At 34.7% G+C, this 22,485-nt stretch overlaps 1 protein-coding gene across 3 annotated transcripts in view; it reads left to right on the top strand.

The window, feature by feature from the left end:
* Window positions 1–16,200, top strand: part of FAM174A (family with sequence similarity 174 member A) — a 37,695-nt gene extending 21,495 nt beyond the window's left edge. The window contains exons 2-3 of one of the 3 annotated variants that reach the window (XM_036098732.2): window positions 1,653–1,787; window positions 15,591–16,200. In XM_036098732.2, coding sequence (XP_035954625.1) covers window positions 1,653–1,787; window positions 15,591–15,594 — 139 coding nt within the window. In that variant the 3' untranslated portion in view covers window positions 15,595–16,200. Of the gene's footprint in view, window positions 1–1,652; window positions 1,792–7,609; window positions 9,324–15,590 lie in introns of those variants that run through there. The other 2 variants (XM_036098731.2, XM_036098733.2) reach the window with 2 other exon arrangements.
* The last annotated feature ends 6,285 nt before the right edge of the window (window positions 16,201–22,485 follow it).

The following is a 22,485-nucleotide window of genomic DNA, read 5'->3' as shown; positions in this document are numbered from 1 at the left end:
TTGGTTTTTATCTATGCTTAGTATAATTTTCTAAATTTTCACCACTGAGACCAGGTACTTTACACTCAGAAGCTAGCACAATGCCTGATGCTTACTAAAACTCAAATATCTCTTGAGCATGTGTTTATATGTATCTGTGTATTATATGTATATATGTGTAGGACAGTTTATCTCCCAGGGGGATCCCCACAGTCACATATGTAGAAACTTTAGCTCTTTACAGTTGGCCCTGTAGTCGTGATATTTATTATCACACTTGTTACATCGAATAAAGTGACACAGAAACATTTAAGTAAACTTTTATGTTGTTACTTACTGAAATATCTTCTATTTTGTTCTTAATCTCCCATAGACATTTGTGTAAAATACATTTTCTTGTGTGTGGATTTGAGGTTATTTCATTGGAGGTAACTTAGGCATTAATTGTAGGGTCAGATTTGGAGCACTGAGCTAGAATATGATTTCACTCAGAGCCTGAATAAATATTTTAAGAGCATCTTAATCAGACACTGCTACGAAGTAGTAATACAGTGGTGAACAAGACATGCATAGCTGCCCTCATGGAACTTAGGGGGAGAGAGGCAAATAAACACTCAAATAACCATATACATAAGGAAATATAAATGCAAATTGAGGTAAATAATTTGAAGAAAAAAAGTTATTTGAGAGAAAAGCATAGAGTATAATTCTAAGTCAGAGAGACTTTGTTATGTATTCAAATAATGATTAATGTTTAGCACCCTAAAATATTTTCATTTCTCTAGAGCAGTGGTTCTGAAACTTTAGCAATGCATCATACTGACAAGAAGTGTTTGTTAAAACACGGGTTTCTGGGCCCCAAGTTCAGCGTTTGTCATTTACTAGGTCTGAGTGGGCATGAGGATTTGCATTTCTAATAAATTCCTAGATGATTGTGATTCTGCTTAGTTCCTTCTCCTTGGAAACTCTGATTTAATTATGTGGAGATAAGGACTAATATACCGAGGGTGATTCTGACATGTAGCCAAGTTTGTGAGCTACTTAGTGCAGAATTTGAACATGTATAAACATAATAGTTTCTTAGTGGGACAGAAAGTACCTAATCCTGCACAGTGGTAAGAAGGCATGGGTAAGGTAGGGAAAAGGCTGGAATAGAAGGCTTCAGTGAACGTATGGTTCCTTAAAGATTTATTTGTCCATACCATAAGCTGATAGAGAAGGGAGTAGGTCAGATGGAAGAAATGGTACACAACAAGTAGGATAGATTTTGTTTCATAAATAATCCTACATAGTAAATCGTTTACATTTCTGAAATGTAGTCATTCTGATATTGAGTGCCTCTGATGTCAGCAACAGAGGGATAATTTATTTTTAGTTTAAGTAAATATAAAGTAAGGATCGGGGCGCCTGGGTGGCTCAGTCGTTAAGCGTCTGCCTCCGGCTCAGGTCATGATCCCAGGGTCCTGGGATCGAGCCCCGCATCGGGCTCCCCGCTCGGCGGGAAGCCTGCTTCTCCCTCTCCCACTCCCCCTGCTTGCGTTCCCTCTCTTGCTGTGTCTCTCTCTGTCAAATAAATAAATAAAATCTTTAAAAAAAAAAAAAAAAATATAAAGTAAGGATCATCTATGCCATATTCAAATAATTTTTATTTATTAATATGTTCTATTTAATAGGATGAGAAGAAGAAACCGAAAGACTAGGAGATACGGAGTTTTGGACACTAACATAGAAAACATGGAGTTGACACCTTTAGAACAAGATGATGAGGATGATGATAACACTTTGTTTGATGCCAATCATCCTCGAAGGTAAGTTAAGTGTTGGGCAGTTTCATTCCATGAATTAGGGAGGCAAGTCCTTGATAAGTAAATAAAATAGAAAAAATACAGTATTTCATTTAGCAGTTTTTATCCTAACAGATTTTATTCAGTTCTATTTAATGAAGTTCTTTGTGCTACCCAACCAATAGCTCACATGCATATCGCTTTGCTAAAATAGGTATAAATAATAGAATACCATTCCAAAAAGAAATCTGTATTATAGATCCTTGCAGAGCTTTGTCCTTTTAACTGCTACATACTGACAAGTAATACGTAGTAAGTTTTTATGTGTGAGAGAGAGAAATATTAGTAAAATTGATTTTCTTTTTGCATTCTGAAGATATTTTGATTTTAGTCTGTGCTCCTCTATTTGTAAATCATGCTTTCACTCAAAATTGTGGGACTGATGGTCTGCTAGTATAGCTATGATACCTATTTTCAGATCTGTTCTTGCTGAGTGTTAAGACCCTTCCTAAGAGATTTGTATAAGCAAAATTACATGGTTATAGACTTAGTTTCAAAGCAAATGGGATAAGGAAAGGAGGTAATAAAGATTCCACTTAGTAGGGAAAGACATGTTGAAATAGAGGGGAGACTATTTGGCTAAAGGAAAACTAGAGTCCACAATCAGTTGCAACAAATACCATGAGTACAGAAATCTTGGCTTTTTATACATGCAAGGTTGGGAGGATCAGCTCTGGCAGAACATAGGGATCTGCAAGGTTTTTTGTTTGTTGGTTGGTTGGTTTGTTTTTGAGGGAAATACATAGAGTTTTACAATCTGCTAAAGAGTTTGGTATTACCCTGCTGTTATTGGAGAACCATTGGTGTTGTTTGTGTGGAGTGTATCTAATGAGATAATCAGATTTGTGTTGTGGAATAATACTTCTTGTATTAGTGGGAAAGTTGGCCTAGAAGAGATGAAGGATGAGAGGGACAGACCAGGGAATGTAGGAGGCACATAAAGAAGGGAATGATTTCCATGAGATAAAATTACCTGTAGTTATCTTTTATTTTGCAGCCCACCTCATCACAGACCTTTCTCCAATACTTATCCCTCTCTTATGCCCCACTCTTCATGAATTATGTGTTCTATTAGGGAGCTAGACATTAATCAGAGTTACTTAATAAACAGAATAAGCATAGGGTGATATGAGAACTTGTAGTGGGGACATAGAACAAATAACCAAAAACTAATGGTCCAGAAACACCTCTTGGACATGCTATGTTAATTGAGACCTGAAAAAATGAGTAGAAATTAACAAAATTAAAAGTGGATATAGGGGTGGGGGTTGGAGAGAGAACAGCAGGCACAAAGTACCAGAAGCAAAAGAGAGGGTAGAGTATTCAAGGAACTAAAAGAAGTTAAATAGATGCTATATTAATATCTGTGAGAATAAATGAATGAGGGAATGAATAATTTTTGAGCTTTGAATGCAAAAATAAGAGTGATGGGTAAGGCAGGACAAAGAATCAAAAGGCAGATCATGATCCATGGCAGTCAGTGAGAAGTCACTCAACAGATTATGAAAAGCCACTTGGAAAATTTTAAGACGAGGAAACGTAATCAAAGTTGTGTTTTGAAAATTACATAGATTGGAGAAAAGCAAGATAAGGAGTAAGGCAACCAGGAAGACCAGTTAGATGGTACAAGTACATGGGGTGGCCAACACCAGAGTGATAGCAAGAGAAATAGAAAGGAGTAAATTATTAAAGAGACTTTGAACGGTATTATGAACAAAATTTAGGAATTTTGTTTGGAGGGTAAAGGAGGGAGAAATGGTTATAATAATGGAGGAGCATGTTTCGGGGTAATGATAATTATCAATGATATCAATGATAATGGCATCATCTTCAGATTTTTAGTAGTATGACCCCATATACTTAAAAAAAAAAAAAAAGACTTAGAACTTTAATATAGACATGTTTAGTTAAAGTAAGAACAGCAAATAAACAGTGCTTACCTATTATTCATTCATTCATTCACTCATCCAAGAAATGAATGATGGAGCAGCTATTTATATAGCAACTGTTTAATGTCTGGCATTGATCTGGCCACTTGGGATACACTACAGCCACAAAACAGAAAAGAAAAAGAAAAACATCCTGACTTTGTGAAGCTTAACTTCTAGTTGTGAAAGGTGAGATTGGGAGGTTGACAGTTAGTTTTCATTTTCACTTGTCCTTCTATATCCTCCTATGTTGATTTTTTTTTTCTCAAAGATCACATATTTATGCATTACTTTAGAAAAAATTTGCCTTTTGTTTGGGAATAATTTCAGAGCTTCAGAAAAGTTATAAGAATAAAAATAGTACAGAGAATATCCTATTATTCTTAAATCTAGATTTACTGACATTTTACTTCATTTGTTCTCTTGTGTGCTTTTTTCCTATCTTATAATATAGATACAGAAGAATGCATATTCCTCATTTTATATTTACCTAATGTTCTCATGTTTCCTTATAATTAGATTCAGGTTATGCATTCTTCCCTGAAATACTGTACAGATCATGATATGTCTTTCTCAGGGTATCCTATCTGGAGACACACAGTGCCCTTCTTTCTTAGCAGTAGTAATTTTGATTCACCTGCTTAAAGTTTTGCCCAGTTTCTTTAGTATGTTACTATTTTTTTCCCCATTGCAACTAGTAAGGCATTTTAAAATCATGAAAATATTCTGCTTTTATCAAAATTTTCCCCTAAGTTTAGCAGTCATTAGTCTTGATTCTTGCCTGATCTAATCTTCACTGTGATAGTTTCAAAATAATGATTTTCCAGCTTCAACATTTCCTTCATATTTACCAATCAGCATTGATATTGTAGTATAAGCAAGAGCTCCCCCTCATTCCTTCTGTATTCATTTATCTAACTATTGACAGTATGGAGTCATGATTTTTCTCCTTTTTCATTGCTGTCCTTGCCAGAGAGAGCCTCTTCAAGCTGGCTTCTGTGCCCTTGTTACTTGCTTCCATTTTTTTTTTTTTTTTTTTTTTTTTAAAGCAATTCCTCACATTCTGGCCTAGCAAGATGTTCAAGGCTCATTTTTACCTACCCTGCCCTAGTGATGGAATTAGCCATTTCTCCAAAGAGCCTTGGTTTCTTTGAGTGGGCACTAAGTGAGCTCTTTATTACTAAGGTGTGTCCTTACTTCTTGGCCCCTTCAGCAGACAGGTCTATGAAATGTATGTGTACGTGCACACACACACGCATGCCCATGTACATGCATATTCACATATGTATGCATACTTTACATAGTATTTCTTCATACCTCCCATTCTACCTTGCTGGTCTATTGCCACTGTGTTCTTTCTTGCCTTCTTCCTTTTCCATAGTTGCATTCTCTTTGTTCTGTCATGAGAATGACTTCCAACAATCTTCTGGATCCCAACATCAGCATTTACTTATTTACTCAATTCTGTAATAAAACTAATACAGTTTCAGAATCGCTTTGCCTATGGCACTAAAATAAACAAGCCTTCTAAGAAGGTTTAGGATTTGTTAGTTTTCTCTTCACAACACCATCTTGCCCAAGACTGAGATTATATTATTAGATATGTAAGTGATTTGGCCTTGATTCCTCCTCCCTCTTCAGTGTGTTTATCATAATTATTTGAAATGTAATTGAAGTCATTTGAACTTGCTTTCTGTTTTAGATTTTTTCCTCCCCTTCCCATTGTCATTATCATTTTTCATATGAAAAATACTAACATGCTTCCAAAATTAAAAAGTATACACATTTTTTTTTAATATTATACACACACATACACTCAAAGAAGTATCATTCCCTCTTGTATTCTTTCCTCTCCATTCTCACCACCTCACCCTTTGTAGGTAATCACTTTCATTATTTATCTGGTTTATCTTCCCTGTGGTTCTTTGGATAAAAGTTGGCAGAAATATGTATTTCTTAATACTTTTCTTTCTTACACAAGAGGTAGCATACAATATATGTTCTTTTATATTTTTTGTTGCACTTTGTAATATCTCCTGTAAGTCATGCTGTATAAGTTCAGAGATATTTTTCATTTTTAACAGCTGCATAGTATCCCATGGTGTGTAGGTACCTTCGTTTATTCAGTCCATTGCCTACGCTTTGACATGTAGGTAGTTTTCAAATTATATTTCAATGAATAACCTTGTGCATATGTATTTTTGTATTGTTGCAGGTGCATTTTCAGGGTAAATTTCTAGAACTGGGATTATAGGTCAAAAGGTGTGAAATTAGTTTCAACCATGAAATTGAGAGGTGACTATGAGATATCCCAGTGGACATAGCAAATTGCATGGATTCATTTTTTTCATTAAAAACAGTGATAAACTGCCTGTCATTTGTCCGCAAATACTCTACTAAGCTATGGGGATATGGTGGTGAACAAAATTGGGCAAAATGCCCATCCCCATTTCAGTTAACAATCTAGTATATATACACAGGCCAGAAATACAAAACAAAGATATTTTGGCAAGAGTTGAGATTCCCCTTTACTGGTTTTTGACCTTGCCAAAATCAGGGGTAATGTTCTTCTCTAGGGCAGACCTACTTTTGTCTCTTTTAAAATGAACAATAATATGGATATTTCAGTACACTGAGAAGCAAACAGTTTTTCTGTGTTCTCCTTTTTATTCTTCTTCACCCAGTATTAAACATCATTTAAATAACACCTCCACTGATTCTAGACTTCTGCTTTGATTTTTTTCATAGTCTGCATTTGCAGACCCTTTTTTCTGACTCTTTCTTAGGGGAAGGTATATACATTTCTTTTCTGTGACAGTCTCATTGTAGAAAACAGTCATTTTCTGCTACTGACAACAGTTTCATAGAGGTGTGTTTATATTTCTTTTACCATCTGCAGCTTAGAGATTATTGTCTGTGATAAGATATACAGTCTGAACTCTGCTACTTCATTTGAAGCTGATTCATTGGGCAAGACTCTCTCTGATCTTCTAATGTTAGTATTAGAGATTAAACATGCATTATGCCATCAATTTAGTCAACATTTCAAATTTATCCTGTGGGAAAGATACATATAGATCTTATTGTGACTGTTTTACGTAACATTATCAGGGTTAATGCCATTTGTTTCTCCCATTAATAAAGGGGGAAAATCAATACTTTAAATGGAGAGTGTATTATAAGGTATTTTTAGGCCCTGAAAGAGGACTTCCACCTAAGATTTCCCAGCAGTCCTACCATAGAAATGGTAGAAAAAACCAAGGGAATGGATGATGATATTGGTAGATGTCTTTAGAGGGATAAGATCAGGGGTCTTATCACTGAGCCCAGGGGAGAGCCTGGACATAGTGGGGTAACAGAACTACACTGGAGCAATTATAATAGACACTTGTTAGTAAGTATCTACTTGAGTGCAGAATATACAGGCGCTGTGCTAGGCTCCTTACATATGTTATGGAATCATCAAGACAGTCATGTAAAGTAGTTCCTTTTGGTCTTATTTTAAAGATAAGAAATCTGAGGCTCAGAGAGTTGAAGTAATTTGGGCTTCTCTTCCTGCTGTAATTTAATTCCATTTTTTTAAAATATTTATTTGATTTATACCTTTATAAAGAGAATAATTGTAAATTCTCTTCATTCTGTCTTCTATATCAGCTCTTGCTATTACTCTTTATTTTGCAAATGAGGACCCTGAAAATGAGGAATGTAAATATTATGATATACCTACCTTGCCAACTGCAATGCAGAATCATATTAGTTTATAGTATAATTGCTGGTAATTCTTGTGGGATTAGCTCTTACTGATGCTGCCTTCATTGTTTAAGTGCTTTCTAAAATTAGTTCCTCTTTATTTTCCAGATTCTATCCACAGAATAACAGGAAGCAAGTTATTTCCAGAGAGGCAAATGAATTTCCTTGCTTATAATTTTATCACAGCATAAAACCATCCTTTTGTAGTCAGCTCTTTCTGAGAGGAATGTTTTTATTGTGGTTTTTAATACATCAGAATTTTAATGATTGTTGTTGGTAGTTAGGATTTGGGGTAATTATTTTCACTGTTTCTTTGTATTAGATGGAACCATATGAAACTGCCAATATATGGTTTAATCTAAATTTCAAGGAAATTTATTATTTCATATAATAGTATGTCACAGATAGGGCCGACTCCAAACAGTACGTCAAAGCTCTGTCTCCTTTTCTTTGTGATCCCCTTGGTTCTGCACACCATGTGTTGGCTTCATTTTTCGGCTGATAATAGGATGGTGCCAGCAGTTCCTATAATCATACCTAGAATGGTAACGTTCAGTAGAAGATAGGGACTTGCTCTCTTGTGTACCTTCCTTAGGAATGAGGAGAATTTCCCCAGAAACTTTAAACAGAGCTGGGTTTTTTTGTTTGTTTGTTTTTGCTTTCCATATCATTGGTCATATGGCCATTTCTAAATTAAACCCTGGGGAAAAAAAATGGAAGTACCATGATTAGCTCAGAATTATCATTTGTGTTTGAATAAATACTGAGAAGTTAACCACCATTACCACGAGATTAAGCACTGAGATTAATGCAATCAAATTGGGAAAATGTACGGATGTGAAAAAAAAATAACTTGAGCAACTTGGTTAATAAAATTTCTCTTAAATTTGCTATTGACATCCTAATTTTGTATTTTAGGGGTAATGTCTTATGTTTGGTTACTGAAACATTTTGCACAAAGATTTTATAAAACTAAAAGACAAACGTCAACTCTTTAACTGTTTTGTTGGGTGTTTCAGCCCTCTTGGATAGAAAAACTGATGAGGAATTAGATAGCATATACTGACTAAAAATTACCTTAATTTTCTCAAAGAAAAATATTAGAAACAAATACTCATAACCAGTCCCTAAAACAGTTTAAAACAGTGCTTTATGACACAAAACCACAAATGGGAACAATACTGTTTTGCTATTCTGTTTGATTTCTACTGAACCGTAAAATTATTAGTATTTTATGATGATGTACACTACAAGACATTTTAACAATCTTGGTAGCAGCTTCTAAAAGCTGACACTTACAGCATCACTTCAAGGCTATTGTAGTAATTTTTGTCAAGAATGTAATTTTTAAAACCCTAAACTTGCTTTTTAGCTACTTTTGTTCTGCTTCATTAAATTTAATATTGTATGTCTTCATTACATTTGTGCTCAATGTTACTTGACCACAAAATATTTTCTGGTTATTAACATCAGCATGTCAGAATTAGAAAGCAGATTTGATATAAATATTTAACCAGAAACACTCATTAAAAAGATCTTATTCAAACAGTTTCCAATTTGAAAATAGTTCCAATTTCTAAAACACTACTTTCAATGTGAAACTTAACATATCAGAATAAATACTAAGGTTATTCAAAGTAAATAAATGTAGGAATGTGTCAATTACTAATGTTTATGTTAGATAAAAATTGGTATTTTAGGATGTCTACTGGTGTGTTACTAGTAGAATCATCTGTACTTTTTGTGCTTAAAGTGTATTATCCTGTATTTGTCATTACTGGAATGATAGAAGTAATAAGTAATAAAAGGTAATAAAAAAGAACCCTCATGTTGTTCTTTTTTTGGTATGTTTTACTTTTATGTGGACATTGAGCCTTAGAAGAAAATTTGCCTTGCTCCATTAATAATTAGACATCACAGTGTGATTAGTTAAGAACATGAATCATTTGTGTATTATTTTAACAAATGTTGTGTAACCTCAAATTTTATTTGCTAAATGCTATTTTCTCATCTCACTGCACGATCTAGAGTTGTCCTGTCTAATTTGATAGCTACTAGCCATATGTGGCTCTTGGGCATTTGAAATGTGACCAGTGTGACTGAGGAACTGAAGTTTTAATTTTATTGAATTTTACTATAAATTGCCAGATGTGGCTAGTGGCTGTTATATTGGACAGAAAAGACCTGGAGCAAAAGTGTTTGACTGATCTGGTTTAAATTAATTCTATTAAATGAAAACTTATAAAACAGTTAAATCACAAATTTCTGTTTATATAGCAGTTGATCCATTTAATGAAATGTTTACTGCTTTTGTTCAGGATTTATATTCTGTGATTGTTTGGATTGCAGTTTCTCTAAGGTGAGATAGATGGATATGGGAGGCAAAGCATAACTACCCATGAGGTTGATATGTGTGAATAGGGTTAAAGACAATACAGGGACAAACATCTCAACTTTATGGACAGAAAAGTTATAAACACAATTATGCCATTAAACTTTCCCAGTGTTCTCATATAGTATTCTTTAAAATCCACAGGTACTGTATCCATTCTTTAAAATCCTTAGATACTGTATCTTTAAAAGAACTTGGGAGAGAAAAAAATAAAGAGCCATAACTCTAGGAATCTAATATTTGCAAATTTATTTAAGTGAATAAAGAGTAGCAATACTCTTGACTCCACTAGTACAGTTTTGTTTTGTTTCCAAACCTGATGTGATTTGTAGCTGTTTTGATAAAGATCTTCTGAGTAAGCTTTTAAGTTATCCTTTAAAATAGTGTATTTTCTTTTAATCAGTGTATCGTTGTATAATATGAAGAGGCAGAACTTTCTTGAGGTTTGAAAAGTACTCAAACTGAGGTTTCCATAAAATTTATTAAAAACTTCACATTCAATTTACCTCACAGAAAAGCATGGTGATTTTTTTTTATTGTATTAAGAATACTTAACATCAGATCTATCTTCTTAAATTTTTAGATGCACAATACAATATTATTAACCATAAGTGCAATGCTGTCGGACAAATCTCTAGAACTTACTCATCTTGCATAACTCAAACTTTATGCCCATTGAATAGCAACTCCCCATTTCACTCTCCTCTCAAACCTCAGCAACCACTAATCTACTCTCTGCTTCTCTAAGATTGACTATTTTTTTACTACGTTTTTACTTTTATCTATTTTAATAAAGAATATAGAATTACAGAAGTTTTTTTCTGAATTCAGGAGTTTTTCTTATATCATAAGAAGTCTGTAGTAGTTGGCTCCTGGTATTGATTCAATGGCTGTTTGATCATAGGGTCTACATTTATGCAGTTTTCTCCAACCTTTCCTCATGCTTGTCTTATCTTGCTTATATGGCTGCTGTAATTTCAGCCATTGCATCTGTGTTTCAGGCAACAAGAGTCTGGGAGGCAAGAACCACCTCACATCAGTCTCTATCAGGAAATCAAAATTTCTCAGAACTATCCTCTTCTTCCCAACAGTCTTTACCCGCCTCGCTAGCAGAAACAAAACCAAACAAAAAGATTTTTATTAGCAAACAAAAAGGAGGTAATAAGTGTTGAATAGACAGCTTATCATATGTCACCCTGACTATTCAGAATGTTTTCTGAAGGTTAAATTTGGCAGCTGGTAAGAGAGAAATATTTGGGTTTGGAGGTCACTGAATAAAGGTATGAGTTCTAAGGAATTATTGTTCATGAGTAGCAGTTTTACAGAGCAGTGAGAATAGGAATTTAACATCATAAACAGATTAGCTTTTATTTATTTATTTTTTTGTACAGTGGGAGTTCTGTAAATGGTGGAACAATAGAACATTTGACATCTGATCTAATCTTTAGACTTCAGCGACTAAATCGTCATGACTGAGAACTATTGTGGTAAAATAAGGAGCAGCAGAATATGATTATATAGACTCAAGTGCTTCTTGAGCAGAATTCTGGCATTGATAACTGAATCTCCTTACTTCAGTCTCCCGAATCTTGGCTCTTCTTCCTTACCAAGTCACCTGACAAATAGTGTGACTGGACTGTGTCTCTAAATGCTTTTTCAGCTTGGGCTCTAATGGTTTCTGTTTTCGTTCCTGAAGACTTCCATAAAAAGACATGCTTAATCTCTTAGAAACTGTTTTATCCCATTCTTACGAAGAAGGACTTATCCAGTAAATAATTGATCAGGATGGTACTAGAATTCAGACTTCCTTTCTAGGCCAAGGTTTTTTGTCCTCTAAGTGATTTCCATGCTGTATTTGTGGCTCTATAATAAGAGCAGGGAATTATGTTTATTGTTTTTCTTCGTTTTTCTTTTTTGTCATCACCATCTTCCCCAGTATCAAGCAGTTTTCCTGGCAAATCATAGCTCAGTATATGTTTGGTGATTGAATGAATGTCATTTTTTTAAAAAAAAAATGTACTTAGGTGTTAAACTTAGTAGCACGCACAGCCCAATATGTTGCATACCCTATTTTAAATAAATCAAGACATTAAGTATTGTGGTTACCTATGCCTGTCTTTACATGAGACTATATTTGAAATAGATTTGTGTGTACTTGTTCTGCATGTCACTACCATAGAATGTGGTTGAGCAAGGATGTGATATTCTTAGAGTTTTTTAGATCTTAAATTCTAAATGGTGAAAAACTTGAACTTCTTAATTTCAGTAGGTATTTCCAGCTTGAAAATTGTCAATTCAAAATTTAAACATAATACACCTTTCCCCTACTCCCTTCACTCTAAGGTGATATAAGTTCTGTGGAGATTTGTGCCATTTAATCTAAGACATTATTAATTTTAAGCTGTTATACTAAGAAAGAAAAAATAGTCAATTTTATTATGAAATAATATGATATTTTGATGTAATGCAGGAACTGTGCATATCAGCTTCTCAATACCTTTACATTCTTCATTGCTTCTAAAGAATTTGGCAGTTGCTTCTGCCTTCACATGCATTTCTTGGTTTGTAATAGTTTCTCAGAACAGAAATTAGCAGAGTTTTGTCTACCTGGGACATTGGGACCTCTTCTCATTTTTAAAGACATGGTTGTTTCTTGGAAAAATATGGAATTCACACCATTGTTCCAGTAATAAACATTTGCTTCACCGATAATAAACTATAGCCTACTACTTTCTTTTCTTTATACATATACAGTAACTTTTGCTTCAGGGATGCTTCATGATATTATCTTTTTAAAGGCATTGCAAACATTAAACTCATTCCTTGTAATACCAACACGCATATAATTCTGTTGAAGTGATAACAGTACCAAGAGCTTGATCAACTTTGTGCACATATAGGCAGTGGCTACTATGTAGTAACTACCACCTGTCTGATGGCAATTCTAAGATGCCTGCCATCAACTGGAAGATGCATCTCAAGGTCAGAGATGTTAATATATGAAAAGTGTGTTTTAGAAACTATGAAATGTAGTCTATCCGTACGAGAAGGTAGCCTTACTCTGTTGCTTGGTTTTGGGGCTTGAGCCTCTGGTCCTGCCACTTCTGCCAAAAGAGGCTCTTGTTAACAAGTCCACATGGATTATGCTATGTACCCCTGGCTCTGTACCCCAGCTTCTTTGAGTCTCCAGTCTGCCTTATACAATTTTGCCTCTCCTGGTACAGATAACCCTTGGTTATTTTCCTCATGCTATGTTAAGGCTCCACATTTTTCAAATTGCTGTGAGAACTCTGAGAAACTGAGTTTGGGGTAGAAAATAGGAGAGTTCACTGAAGAGGTGATATTTGAGTTGTAGTTACTTTTAAAACTAGTAAGTCATTCAAATAAGAGCCTTATGATAAAGGAAAGTTGTATTTGAAGTGAAAGCATGCATCAAGGGATGCCCCGTATGAGAGTGTGTGCATGTGGTATGTTGTGAGCCTCTTTAGAACACAGGCTATGTCCTAGGGTCATGGAAAACCAGTCAGATTTGGGGCCAGATCTAGAAGGCCATGTTAAAAATATATATATTAAGGATATGAATTTTACCATTTGTGAAAATGGTCGTAAATCATCAACTGCTTTGGAGTGGAGTGATTCCATGAGATATATGTTCTAGTAAAAGGAACCTGGTGACCTTATGAAAAAATTAGAGTTGGGAAGAAATTAAGGTCTAATATTTTGAAGCTGTTTCAGTTGTTCACTTGAGAGGCATCAAAGCAGAAGGAAAAGCTAGTTTAGGAGGGGAAGAAAATGAAAAACTCTGACAAGATAGTAGTACTCAATAGAATGCAGAGAGGACCTCGGTACCCACCCCTCCCCCAGTGGAATGGTGACTAGATAGGTTGCATTACCATTGTTTGAGTTAAGAGGGTTCAGAGGAAGACCAGGTTTAAGGCTAGAAGATGATGGGTTTGATTCTTGATAGGTTAAAATTGTTTCGTATGGGGCATGTAGAGAAAGAACATCTTCAGTGTTGGTAATCTGTACTTTAGTCATGCCAAAGAAATTAGGGAATGGTGGTTCTGCATAGCACATTATAAGTGTTAGGCAGGATGAAACATCTGGGATGGCATTCTGAGGAAATCCCAACTCAAGGAATGCAATATTCTAAGTAGGAAAGCAGGTTGTACAGTCTGGAAAATAAAAAGAGGTTCAATAAAATGTTTGGTATATGAAAAATAATAGACAGGTATACATGTTCACCTGTTTTGGGGTTGATTATGAATCTTAAAATGCATTCCTGAAACTGTACATTAAGAGATTCTTCATGTACTAGGTACTTCTTGATTCCAAAACATCTTATAAACATTGTTAAATGTTGCCTAGGTTCTCAAAAGTGGTCTGAGTTCAAAAGTCTATTTAATGCTACAGTTGAGAATTAGGTACCTATCATTTTATGTTCTTACTCTGCTAAATGGAACTGCAAGTTTTATTAATCTAATTTTTTTCATACTCCACAAATTCATTATCGAAACGATCAAGAGTTTCAGTCATGCAAAGGACAAGAGTTGTGTAAAAATGAGGACTAGGTTACATTGTTTTTTAATAACCTTCCAATATTTTTGTTAAAAAACTTAAATTTATCCTCAAATTAAAATATATTAGACTTTCATTAGCTTTAGACTGTTTACTAAAGATTCAGATAAAACAAAAAATTAGAAGAGAGTATTATTCATATCTCCAATGAAGTTCTAAATGTTAATGGTGATTATAAAGAAAGATTTATTTAGTTAGTAAGATCTGCACAACTTTGGCTGTTCTTTTACTCTACTTTTTGTTGTAATGGTTCTTACTAGCAGAAGTTTCTTGGAAGCTATGGTTTAGATTAACAGTACAGCCTGATGTATAATTAGAATTAAGGTCAATAAAGATGTATGTGATAAAAATATAACCTCATATTACCATAAACTAGTAAGTAAAGTAAGAAAATAGGCAAACCTCTGGAAAACCTCTTTATGGATACATTTTGAAACTGTATTATAAATATTAAAAATATTTTTGTTGGGGGGCACCAGGGTGGCTTAGTCAGTTAAGCGTCAGACTCTTGGTTTCGGCTGAAGTCATGATCTCCGGGTTGTGAGATGGAGCCCCTGCTCTCAGTTCAGAGTCTGCTTGGGATTCTTTCTCCCTCTCCCTCTGCCCCTCCCACTGGTGTGTGTAGGTGCATGTGTGCTTGCTCTCTCTCTCAAATAAATAAATTAAAAAAACAAACACATTTTGTTTGTTTGTTTGTTTCAGAGTATACTTCCAGGCCCGCAGCTTCCATTGAATCCTCATTTCTGAGGGTTTAGAAATAGGATCAGTTAAGAATTGTATTTACAGAAACTATAGAAACAAATAACTATATGGTTTACTTAAGTCGATTAAGAATATTATATGAGGGTATCACTTTAGTATGACTGAAATAATTTTTAATTACCCACGCAAATCTCTTTGAAAATGTTAGAATCATATTTTGAAAGATAGAATCTGATGTAATTAATATAGGCAAAATAATCATGTGTTTTATCAGTGCCATTCATTATAATTCCCTCAAATACTTTCATTACCTTCCTGCCACTCCAGACCTTTGGGAATATTTTAAAATGTTTAAATTTGTTCCAGGATGAGTATTTCAAGTTTTGTTTTATTTATTTATTTTTTTTTTTTTTGCAGATAAGAATGTGCCTTTGATGAGAGGATTTCATCTTTCTACAATGAAGAGCAGAATTTCTATGTTTAAGGAATAAGAAGCCACTTTATCACTGGGGGCGGGGGGGTATTTAAGTTACATATATTATGACAAACTTTAATTTGTTGTTGCAGTAATACTGTATCATTTTGTTATGTCTTTGTATGTATAGAAGTGCTCTTATGGGCTCAGAGTTGTTGGGAGTGAACTGCACTATAATAGAAATCTGTGTGAAAATTAATTACTTTAGAGCAGGGTGTTCTCTGATCAGTTACTGTTTCTTGCTTACCATATTGTAAACAATTTTATATATTAATCAGTTACTGTTGTTTTGTTTTGGGTTCTTTTTTTTTTTTTTTTTTTTTGGGGGGGGTTGTCCATTAGTTGTTTTTCTTTTTCCCCATTAATTGTTTTTTGCTGAAACTATAATCCCAGCAACAAACTGGTGTGTAAAAATAATTTAAGATTTCTTTACAGAGATGTATTCCCCATTTTTGTGGGAAAAAGAAGCCAAGTTTATTACTTTGCATTTGGTTTTTTTAGATATTAATAAATGAGTTGTATGCAAAAAAAATAAATATGATTTAAAAATGACTTTTAAAGTGGTACAGACAGAATATGTTTACAAAATAAATCCAAAGAGTATAGAATTATATATTAACAAAAGTATTTTATATGGTTTCTAGAAAAATTTTTCAAAAAAAGGTTATTGTATTTAGCAACTTGTTAAGATACCTACTTTGACTAGATATTTTAGGAAATGGTGAATTTCAAAGCCATTTTTTTTATTTACAGTATTGTGAAAGATAGAAGTAATGGCATAACCTTCCAATCATATATTAAGGTGCAGGAGAGTAAGGAATTAAAGTAAGTGTGTAGACTTTGGAGTCAGACAGACCTGGATACAGAGATTGACTTAATAGCTCTGAACAAATTATTTAACCCTGTTGAGCTTCAATTTTTCACATTCTAAAATTAGAGGGCAACTTACAGGAAAAGCATGGGTCTCAAATTTAGTTGCTTATAGAGGCCAAGGAGGTAATGTAAATATGTGGTGTCTGTCAGGATAGGCTAAGTCATATAGCAGTAACAGATGGTCCCCAAATCACAGTGGGTTACAACAAAGATTTATTTCTCACTCATGCTGCCCATTTGTTATGGACTGTGATTTTGCTCTTCGTTGTCTTTTCTTCAGGGTCAAGGCTAATGGAGAAACCTCTGCTTGGAATATTGCCTCGTAGCTAAATGTCCAGCTGTGTGAACTGCATGCTAGTTCATAAGCTTCTGCCCTAAAGTGATATATTTCATTTCCATCTACATTTTATTGGTCCAAACAAACCCTAAGGCTACTCCAGAGTTCAACAAGGCAAGGATAGGTAATCTTCTAACAATGAGGTAAGTTGAAGTATTTGGCCACCCAAAATGCCAACTTAGTTTTACCAAGTATGATAACTGGCTTCAACACAGTGAGTCAAGTCCCTCTGATGTCACTGTATTTTTATATGTTGTGTAAGCAGGGACTTAAAGTGAAAATACATTTCCTCTTCTAAAGGGATCAGCCTCTGTTTGGCTTCCATAAGAGTTACTATGAGGAAACACTTGCCTAGTGCTACTAAGTCATAGTTTTATATCCCAAGAGAACCCAAGACTCCAGGTTTCTTGTATGAAGTTTCCTCATTTTGAAATGTTACTAAAACAACACATTTTTGGATTTAAGTTTAGCTCCATACCTACCATTTTGTGATACTTGAAAATCATATACAATAGTATCTTAGAAATAGTGGTAATTAATTTACTGACCACTGTTATTTATAAACTGACTTTTGCATCAAAACTTAATGGAGGTAAGAATCAAATCTACCCTAGAATAAGAATTCTGTTTAAGATAAAGTAATGATAATTTTAATAAATGATCTCTAAGTTAGGCTTAAAGATGTTACCGAAATGTTTTAAGCAGCGGCAGCAGCTTTATTAGAAATACACAATTTCTCTAGGTGACTGACTACTTTAAAGAGAATATCTTTCAACTGAATATGGAAATTCTGGCATGTTTGTTGAAAATGCTCTTATTTCATTACATTCATATAGTCATTCCTGAACTGCAGATCTACTGTTAAAAATCATCATAATAACCCACACTCTGATTAAAATGCCAGATAGTTTGCCAGATTTTAGCTTCATTAAGTATGTAACAAGCATGCTGATAAAATGGTTAGAATTTTCATCTACAAAGCTGTATGTACATTATAAAATAGCTGGGGATCATAGATGTTGTGAAAACCTGTTACTATTCTTCTTTCCCATTTTGTACTTCTTGGTGGCTATTTTGTTGTTAAGAGCTTAAACTAGGAATTAGAGATCAATAGAGAGTAATATAATTGTGTTCATAGTTTAGGATTAGAGTATCTTAGAGAAAGGATAGGTTTAGAATAATTTATAGATCTTGTACACTTGACCTGACCAACCACTGCATGGGGCTAGAAGATTAAGTAGCTTCTTTCTGCCTAATTTCTTGTAATTAGTAGGTAGATAACCACTACAGTACGGTGAAAACGAGCCCTTGGGCTTGGTACTCAAACTGCACCCAGTCAGCATCTAGGTGTTTACTGGCTTTAGTTGCCTCACTGAAGGTATAATCTATTACCTTGTATCACCTATCCTTTTATTTATTTTTTCTTTTTTTGCTACTTTAGTTTTAATTTTATTCATTTTTACTTATGTGGTATAGTTTTTTTTTTTTATTATGTTCAGTTAGCCAGCATGTAGTACATCATTAGTTTTTGATGTAGTGTTCAACGATTCATTAGTTGTGTATAACACCCAATGCTCATCACAACAGGTGCCCTCCTTAATACCCATCGCCCGGTTATCCCATCCCCCCACCCCCTCCCCTCTAGAACCCTCAGTTTGTTTCCTGGAGTCCAGAGTCTCTCATGGTTTGTCTCCCTCTCTTGATTTCTTCCCATTCAGATTTCCCTCCCTGGGAAGATACTTATGTAGTATAGTTTTATATAATTTATCTCTCTAAGTGAAACAATAAAGGAAAGATGGTTTGTTTTTCTCATTTTGGGATGTAAAAAGAACTTATATTTTAAAAAAAAAGGATTGAAGGGATGAATATAGCAAAACAATCTATTCCATAAACATTTAGAATACTTCCTTGAATACTCCTTTGGCTACCCCACCAAGGCTACCTGAGTCAAAGATGACTTTCAGTGACTTGTAAGAATCAAACAAGAAATATTCTTATTATAGATGCTATGCTTGATTTAGTAAGATAGATGTTTTATATCTTCTCTCATTTTACACTATCAGTCCCTGTATCAGAAATTGAGCATTTTAAATCCACAGACTCCAGTGTTTTTTACCTACCCATGGCAATAACATGTTACAAAGCAAGAAGTAAAGATAGAAGGGAAGAAATTAGGGGTTGCGGGGGGTGGGGGAGAATCCTCCTCAAAACTTTCATGACTGGGGCGCCTGGCTGGCTCAATCATTAAGCGTCTGCCTTCAGCTCAGATCATGATCCCAGAGTCCTGGGATCAAGCCCCACATCGGGCACCCTGCTTCGTGGGAAGCCTGCTTCTCCCTCTCCCACTCCCCCTACTTGTGTTCCCTCTGTCGCTCTCTCTGTCAAATAAATAAATAAAATCTTAAAAAAAAAAAAAAAAAAAAAACTTTCATTACTAGCTGTTTGAGAACTTATGAATGCTATGTGTTCCATTAAAAGATTCTCTCATAGAGCCACAGTATAGGATGTATAGGCAGGTGTCTGGCTCTATTTGTTTTTGTTTTTGTTTTTTACATATGACTCTAAATTTGTGTGTTTTTATTTGGATTTCTCTTTATTCCTTTTTTTTCCATTTAAAAAAAATTATTTATTTTTATTATGTTCAGTCTTTATTCTTATTATACAGGTTCCTTTAGTGCCCATACTGTATCATCTAGGCTAATAAGGCAAACTTACTCAGATTGCTTTGGTCAAATAGGCATTTGAAGCAAAGTAGGCCGAACATCTCTGATAGTTATTTTTATTAATCTGCCATGGTCCTTTTTGGAGCAAACTGGGTCCCCACCTATTGTTATTACCTAGGAAGGATCAGGAGTTCATTTCATCCTTTGACTGTGCTCATCCCCTTGCCTGAAGAAAGTTCTTGACATCGAGTGCAGCTTGGGCTGTGTTTGTTTGTTTGTTTGTCCTTTATCTCCAAAACAGGAAGGGTAGTAAACTTCAGACTTTAGCTCTTCTCCCCTTATATTATGTATTTTTCCCACTGAATCTGTTGCTACTCTTCATCTGTTCAGGGTCTTATCTCCTTTTCTAAAATTTTTATTTTACTCAGGAAGCTTTTCATGGGCTAATAGTTTCTCGTGGGTAAATCAGCTAAATTTTAGGTAGGCTAGTACCAGTGTAGTCAGGGAGATCCAGGAAGCCTGCACAATAACTTGTTTCCAAGCAACAGATATGTGACCTTTGATTAGTTGCTGTTTGTCAGATTTTCAATACACCATACCTAAAGCTATGGATTTAACAAATCCTAAGATCTTAGGTAAAATCAATAGGTACAGTCTTTCAGAAAAGATAAATTCTCTATCATTTCTGCTGATGATTATTTCTTTCTTGAAATATGGCAAGCTAGGCTCCAAAAGTAATCATCCCAATTCTTTGGCTTACCCTTTTAATAGATTTCAGTATTCTGTGTCCAAGTATGGATAAATTAATTTTACTTAAAAATATCCCATAGTTTTGGGGTTCCCCCCCAACTTTCTGTGGTAAAATAGACTTTGACAGATAGGGGTAGATTAATCAAGCTTATTTCTTGCATCCATAGGGATCCATTGCTTATTGTTCCTGAATTAGTTGCCTATCAAGGTACTCAACGTTATTCCCAGCAAAAGCACCTATTCTGGATATCTGCTCACAGTTTTATTTACTTTTAACTTCTTTATGATGTACATGGTTTAAAAAACAATTATATCTGGGGATCTGAAAGCCTAAACTGTACTGGGACTCTTCATAGAAGTGTTGAAGAACAAGATTTCTTTTCTGCAGGAAGTGTGATGGTTTCTAGCCTGGGCGGGGTGGCCAAGGGGATGGGGGGTGCTTAAGAACACATGTGCTGGTTCCACACTCAAAAAATTCTTGTTATATCGGCATAGGGCATGGCTTAATTAAGCATCTGTACAGTTAGAAAGCTACATGAGCAATTCTTTCGTAAACTCAGATTAAGATCCTTTTCCAATCTAAAGATTAACCACATTATGATTGAGAGCAGAGCTTCAGAGTCTAACAGACCTGTACTGAATTATGGCTCCATCATTTTCCCTTTGGTATCTTCAATATTTTTTTTTCCCAGTCTCCTATTCTCCACATATAACAAATAGTTCAGACTAACTGAACACTTGTGTGCTAAATGCTTTAGATTTGTTTATTCATTCAGTCCTCACACTAACTCTTTGAGAGATTATTATCCTTACTTTGCCGATAAGGATACAAGGCTCAGAAAGATTGGAGAATTTGTTTCAAATCCAACAGCTAGAGCAGAATGGCCTATTGAATATGAGTTTGAGATACTTGTTTTTATTAATGTAAATCTCACTTTGTTTCCAAAGAAAGGATAAGGTTGTTTACAAATGTACATACAACAAAAAAGATAAAATCAGTTTGCGGAGGTGAGGAAATTGAGGCACAGGGAAAGAAAGAACGGGTAGGAAAATAAGGTCATAATGTGATTTTATTTTCTCTTATCTATACTGTGAAATTCCCTGTACTTGCTATAAGCGTGCCATAAATGTCACTGAATGGGGCGCCTGGGTGGCTCAGTTGGTTAAGCGACTGCTTTCGGCTCAGGTCATGATCCTGGAGTCCCGGGATCGAGTCCCGCATCGGGCTCCCTGCTCAGCAGGGGGTCTGCTTCTCCCTCTGACCCTCTTCCCTCTCATGCTCTCTGTCTCTCATTCTCTCTCAAATAAATAAATAAAATCTTAAAAAAATAAATAAATAAATAAATAAATGTCACTGAAGAGAGCAGCAAAGCTATCCAGTTATTGCTAATACAGGGACTAGAGGGAAATTTTTCCTGGGTTCTCAAGTAGTCATTTAATGAAGGTCCTCTGGGATACAGTAATGAACTCTTTCCTCCACATCTTTACAATAAACTCACAAAATATATCATGCACATCTTTTTAAATAATGTCTTCTAATATAGACTATGGGCATCATACTCCAATATATTTCAGTTAAATTAATTTCACAGGAAAGTAAAATAATCCTGTTTGTGTGCAACCACCTACTGATTTATATTAACTGAAGGGTAAGTCTTAATGGTATCTAAGGCAGTCTTTCCCAAAATATTCTATAAAAAATTTATAAAAGAAATCACTTCTTCACTTATCTGATATCCCCTTTATTTATTTGTCCATTTGTTTGCTTTTCCTCCTCTCTTTCTCCTTTTGATTGTAGCTCTCTTTACTTTTAGGTTTCTCACAAATTCTCTCCTCTTTACACTTTGATCTGTCCTTAGGCATAACTGCTCATGACTTCAGTTATTATACAGCCAGTGTCAAATCAGAAATTGCACCAGTCAAGGAAGACTTTATTCAAGGATCTTACAATAGTGCACAAAATAGAGGCCAGAACAAAATCTAAATACCACTGAAACAAAGATCAGAAGGACTCTTCAGCCCTAAAGTACTGGAGGATATTGGGGAAGATATAGGCCATATACATTTGCTAATTAGCTTTATCCAAAGGGAAAATAAACTTGTCATATCTTTATGAGGAGAGATAGTTTTGCATCTTGGCCACACCAAAGTTAGGCTCCTACTCTCACACAAAAACTGGGAGATAGGGGTACTGTCTCCTTTGATGTTTACTTA

The sequence above is a fragment of the Halichoerus grypus genome, chromosome 2, assembly GCF_964656455.1.
Source record: "Halichoerus grypus chromosome 2, mHalGry1.hap1.1, whole genome shotgun sequence".
Classification (NCBI taxonomy): Eukaryota; Metazoa; Chordata; class Mammalia; order Carnivora; family Phocidae; genus Halichoerus; species Halichoerus grypus.
The sequence above is the reverse complement of the archived record's forward strand: the minus strand, read 5'-3'. Positions and strand labels throughout refer to the sequence as shown.